A 6,000-nucleotide genomic window follows, 5' to 3' on the forward strand; every position below is an offset into this window, starting at 1 on the left:
AACCCTAATTTTAGGCTTTTTCTTCAGATTGGCCTCTCTTTTTAAGTCTCCCCACTTTCAGTAATAATGAGTGCCATTAGCCACTTGCCTCCCTGGGCTATTTGGTAACAGGCTAGCTAGCCTTCCCCAAAACAATCCATTAGGAACTTTAATAACAAAGCGATAGTAAGCACTGACAAGCAAATACAGGAGGAGTGCTAATGAGAAAAAGAAAACAAGCTTAATAATATTTTTTTTATTATTATCAATTCATAACATATTATGGAGGCACACAATGATCATTCTTTCAAGTAATTACCTACCCTCTAAAGGGCTATCTTGGTTGGTAAAAGAAAAAAATAATTAAACATGTAATGAAATATCACATACTTAACAGGATCACTCCCACCTCTACCCAAGTACTGTGGCTTAAGTGCATAAATCTGAACAGCTACTCACTGCAGCTTCTAACTAGTAGACATTTGCCCATCTGTTCCCTACACTACACTGTAGTGAAAAAGGAAAGATCATTTTTAGTAAGACATTTTTCTACAAAATAATTACCGTTTAAATTGCATTGCATCTTCATGCTCGCATCTAAACCAGCCCATCTCCCTTGCTCTTCAGCCAGCGAATTTCTCATTTCTTGAAAAATAGTTATGAAACAGCTTACCCAAGCACAAGCAGACTTTTAAAGAACAGCAAAAGAGCATGGATTTTGTTACAACTCAAAGAGGCAGCACTCAGAATTTCACTCTACGTTAAAAAAAAACAGACAAAGAAGGCATGCACAATGGTCACTGCTGTCAAGCCTTAACAATGTTTTTAAACACACCTGATGTGACACACTTGTTCCTGAGATGGGCATTACAGGCGGCGCCTTAGATTGTTTGACTCTACGTTTCTTACGCTTTCTTTCTCTGTGCAGAGTTTCCAGTGCTAACCTCAATGTGGAGTCAGGTGATGTGCATGGCAAGTTCGTGGGAAGCCCCGAGTTTTGACACAACGACGTGTTGTCGTTATTTCGAGCACAGGCTTTCTGAGTATCAGCTTGTGGCAACGAAATCCATTTGTCAGAGTCTGAACTGGTCTCTTCTAGATCCATAAAATCTGTTTTCTGTTCCCAACTATTTCCACAAGACAATGGTGTTCTTGTTACACCCAGATACTTCTCATTTTTTCCCTGGTCTGTCTTGATAGCTTTATCGTTTTTGGCCAAGAGACATTTGGGAGAACCTGAGTTAACAAGGAGTTTTCGAACCACAACTCTTGGGCATACAGAACCCAGTGACTTGCACGCTCCGTTGTTCTCCAGCATGTCCACGTTGCCTCTTTTCTCCTTAATTCCTCTCCGAAAGGCATCTAACACAGGACTCGTGTTTGGTGTTTGGTCTGGCATCTTTTTTCGTTTAACCTTCTTTGCAGAAGATACTTTCTTCTCAAAACGTTCAGCACTTAAAACCGGCAGTCCATTTCCTGCATCTTTTAGATATGTCGTGTCTGAGGAGCACAACACACTTCTGTCCTTATGGCCAAGGTCTAAAAGAGTAAAGAAAACATCATCGTATCATAGAATCATTTAGGTTGGAAAAGACCTCTAAGATCACCTGATCCAACCTTAATACAAATCATCCACAACCACAATATTGGAGAAAAAAATCTTTTTGATTATATTGCTTGGTATTTTACCTCGGTCACACACAATCCAAAATTAATTTACTTAATCATTTAGTATTTGCTAGCACCACGCAATTTATTTCATATCAAATAAGAGCTGCATGATTTATGCCATGGCTGCAGTTGCTATAAACAATTTAGCTGAAGCATGAGAGAATAACTAACCAATAATTACACCACTATTTAGACGTACTCATTTAAATATTTAGTTTTTCAATTATGTTAGAAAAAATTAAACATGCTCATTTTGACATGCATGGTAAGCTATAGCCATTATATCACTGCTCCAGTTTGGAATAAGAGTAGACTATACTTCTGCACACTTTTTTTTTTTTAAATAGGAGATATTATAATTACCTTGTTTTAAAACTGGTTTGAAGAATTCTTTAATAGACTGGTTTCTGAAAAGAAAACAAATATTACTTTTTAAGAACAATATCTAAATGCCCACACAGTAAATAGCAATAAAATTAGAACGCTGTGATTTATTTATAGATCTTTTACTTTTTTTTAAAGCCAGCAGCTGTTATTTCAATCTGGAGTTTAGCTTTCTGACAGATCACAGCAAGCACCACAATCATTGCCTTCAAGCCTTTATTCTGCTCGGCTACCAAAGCCAACTTGCCAGCGCCCTCTCAGACACCACTTCTTTCACCAACCCTGTAAGTCTCACCTACCCACCAGCTTAAACTAAGAGCTATTCAACTTGGTATCCCCTAGAAACATCACTTTCTGTCAGATCAAGGCATTAAATTTGTTCAGGAAGAGGCCAGAGCCAACACAATGAAAGGTGAGCAGGAAGGTGGACAGAACAGGATTCTCCTCTTTCAGCACCCGCAACCTAGCGGATCAGCTCTCCATAGCTTCTGAATCCAGTCTCAGACCCCTTAACACAACCACAACCTTTTATGTACCAGACAACACGCATGTGTAGTGTAAACTGTCTGTAACCACCTACGCTACTGATTTCTAGTAAGCCTACAGAAAGCAGGATTATCAACTGAGAGACTTTTTCCTCAACAGCCTTACGAGGATCAAGCAGAAGTAGTTTCCATGAAATAACATGGCACAGGTTACACGGCAAAATCACCCATTTAAGATCAAGCTCTCACTCCATTGCACACAAAAATTCTAAAAAGCAGCATAAAGCTACAGGATTTTCATAAAAATTGTACTCAAATTTCAGCCTGAGACAGCCTCTGGCATGAAAAGCAACTTTACAAGCAGCATAAAGCTACAGATGACTGAGGAGAGGATGTTAGAGCATTAGACGGACGGCCTGCTCAACAGCAAACCCCGTCAATGCATTATTAATTGCAATCAAGAACTGCACAGTCCTATCTGCAAGTTGTTAAATTCAACGAGCTCCATAACTTACTTTCTTGTCCAAAACGCACCATGCTTGGTGCTTTTGTCACCCATCTGGTGCCAGGCTGGGCTGCAAATTCCTCGCATCCAGCACGCATTAAGGGCATCCTCTGGCTTCCAACAGAAACAACCATCTACAGCCGTCTTATTTTCACATATGCACAACAAGGTAAGTAACAGCTTTGTATCAGAGGTATTTTTTCCTTGCAAAAATATGTGGGACTTGAAAGCAAGCAGGCATTTCCCATGAGAGAATGTTCACTTCTAAATGTGACCAGCTTATCTGAGTAACATGCAGTTTGAGTATTAGAATACTGGCCTGCACGCAAAAACTACAAACTTGCTATCTCTTCCTTCTTCCATATAGCATGGAAACTCAGTCACGATTTAAGGCTACACGTATGTCTGCTTTGGAAGTTTCCCTGAATTCCAAACAAGAGGCACTGGTACAAGAAAACATGCAAAATACCTGTCTGTTTAGGATGTTCTTCTATGTTTTATAAGCTTGCTGTGCCTTCCTAAACACTCAAAGCCATCCTGCTGCCCGTGTAACAGCGACTACAGAGGATGAAAACATTTATTCCAGACTCACGTTTCCAGGCATCCCTACACTTCTGTGCTTCCACAGACTCGGTAACTGTTTCTGAAGTTGGAGCCAGAAGAACCTGCTGCTCACTTGTTCAAAGGAAACCTTCAGATACAGCCCAGATTCCTTCCCCGCATCAGAAAACAACCCAAAACCAAGCCCAAGCCCTCCTGTACCCTCTCCCTCCTTTACCCTGCCGCAGTCCCTATCTCAGCTGCGTCCTTTCAGCTTTCCCTCACTGAAAACAGAGGAACTTCGTAACAATGACCGTATTTATACCAGTTACACTGAGCTTTGTATAACATCGCTGAAAACAGAGGCAAGGTTGAATAGACGAAAGGAGGGAGGTGTTAAAAGTTTGACTGGAGTAGAGTGATCTGTCTTAGACCACCCTTTTTTAAGCGTTCAGCTCTCAACATTTTCTACTTTGCATTTGTCATTCGGCGTTTTCAAAGCACAAGGGATGGGAACTGCCCAGCTAAACCGGAACAATAATTTCCTCAAGTGCCCCTCTGCGGCACCGCAGACAAGGAAGCGCACTGGGAACTTAAAACACCACAGGGCTGGGAGGGCAAGCGAGCACGTGCTGCTGCACAGGGAGAATCATGAGAAAGCATCGGGCCTTCCAACCTGCTTTTCACATCTATAAAACGTGAAAAGAGCACGTGACTTCCTACAAGAGCAGGACCATAACGGGAGGATTTCCGCTATCGTTTTAATAGGAGGTCTAGTAATTTTTTTTAATGAAGCATCTTGAGAAGTACTAGAGGTGACAGAATGAAAGAAAAACGAACAGGAGAGTTACACACAAAACCTCCCAATTTTTCTTTTAGTTACTTTCTTTGTTAGGACAACTGAAATATAACAGACTGCAATTTTTTTTTTTTCTTCAGAGCAAAACCATTTTGAAATATTCATGAGCAGCAAAACCACAACTCATGCAGTAATTTCACTTTCACAGGCAAATACCAGCACAGACAACAACAGAACTTTTACTTCCTCCAGAGGTCACGGCTACCAAAAAAAGAGGCTCAGTAGAAACACAATAAAGTGCTGCTAATGACATAAGAAAATTATGACTTGCCTTATAGGAAAGGAGCAAAACTTATTTAATTCAGCAGCCTGTGGAAAAACCTTACCAGGTCTATGACAGAATGAGGATTTCTAGTAGATGGGCAGGTTCATCATGTCTCAGAACTCTCCCTGCTCACCACCGCGTTCTCTGGAATTCTGTAGCATTCTCAAGCTCCGTTGCCATTAATGGTACCTCTCCAAAGGGACATTTCACAAGCAGAATGGGCAGGGGAACTGTACCAGTGACAACCGAAGTTCTTTCTTTACAGCCAAACCTCTGAAGCCTACAGCCAGGCTTGTCAACGCACAGTGAGAAGTAGGATGGGTACAGGAACAGGTACATGTGGGAGCACGCGTGTATTTTGAACAATGAGCTGAAGATGCCAGTGAGAACACAACAAGATATCTTTGCTCACAGTGTCAGGCCACCTGCCTGCAGCATGGCTGAGGCTGGGAGGGAGCAAAGGAGGTCACCGAGCCCAACACCCCACCCACGCCTGACGTCCCCAAAAGAGGGAGACCCCAGGGAGCAACCTGCTCAAGCGCTCGCTCCCCCTCACAGCAAAACCGCCTCACACAACACCCCAAAATTTGGAAGGAGTCCACAAGAACCACCCAAAACCCACACCCTGAGCATCACCCAAACACTCCCTGAGCACAACACCACACCCACTGCCCTGGGGGGGCTGTCCCAGCGCCCTGACACCCACAGCCTGCCCCCAACACCCCCTGCCTCAGCCCCCTGCCTCAACCCTCAGCCCCCAGCCCTCAGCCCTCAGCCCCCAGCCCCTCAGCAGCCCCCCCTCAGCCCCTCCCCTCCCCCTGCGGCCCCACCAGGCCTCGCTGCTGCCCCCCCTCACCCCCAGCCCTACCTGCAGTCCCGGGCCGCCTCCCTGCCCGCCGCCGCCAGCCTAAAATGGCGCCGGGCCCTGTTGGCGGCGGGCGGGCTCGGTGATGGCGGCGCCAGGCCCAGCGGCCGGGTCATGGCGGGGGGGGCCCGGCCCGGCCCGGCCCGGCCCAGCGCAGCCCCGGGGCCGCCGCCGCCGCCGCCGCCGCCCTCACAGGCCCCGCGCCTCAGGCGGCCCTCACGGAGAGGGTGTAAACTCGGTCGCTGATTGGCTGAGTGTGTGAAGGGATCGCGGCTCTCATTGGTTCTTCGCCTCCGGGGCGGGACTATGTGCGGCTCCACGCTCGCTCATTGGAGGGCGCGCAGCACGCGGCGCGAGGCGTTCCCGCCTCAGGGCCAGGAGGGGAGGAGGGGGGGGCGGCTGTGAGGGGCAGCCCACGTTCAGCTCCGCACGCAGCCATTAAATGAG

General features: G+C 45.6%; 1 protein-coding gene across 3 annotated transcripts in view; it reads right to left on the reverse strand.

The window, feature by feature from the left end:
* Window positions 1-5,731, reverse strand: part of SLF2 (SMC5-SMC6 complex localization factor 2) — a 29,169-nt gene extending 23,438 nt beyond the window's left edge. For all 3 annotated transcript variants that reach the window (XR_014618609.1, XM_084290077.1, XM_084290076.1), the window contains exons 1-3: window positions 5,557-5,731; window positions 2,014-2,057; window positions 815-1,518 (exon numbers count right to left, since the gene is read on the reverse strand). Coding sequence is in view for 2 of the 3 variants with exons in the window: in XM_084290077.1 (XP_084146203.1) it covers window positions 815-1,518; window positions 2,014-2,057; window positions 5,557-5,669 (861 nt within the window). In the remaining variant the exon portion in view is untranslated. The remainder of the gene's footprint in view (window positions 1-814; window positions 1,519-2,013; window positions 2,058-5,556) is intronic.
* Between the last annotated feature and the right edge of the window lie 269 nt (window positions 5,732-6,000).

This window comes from Netta rufina (assembly GCF_964035555.1).
Source record: "Netta rufina genome assembly, chromosome: 7".
NCBI lineage: Eukaryota > Metazoa > Chordata > Aves > Anseriformes > Anatidae > Netta > Netta rufina.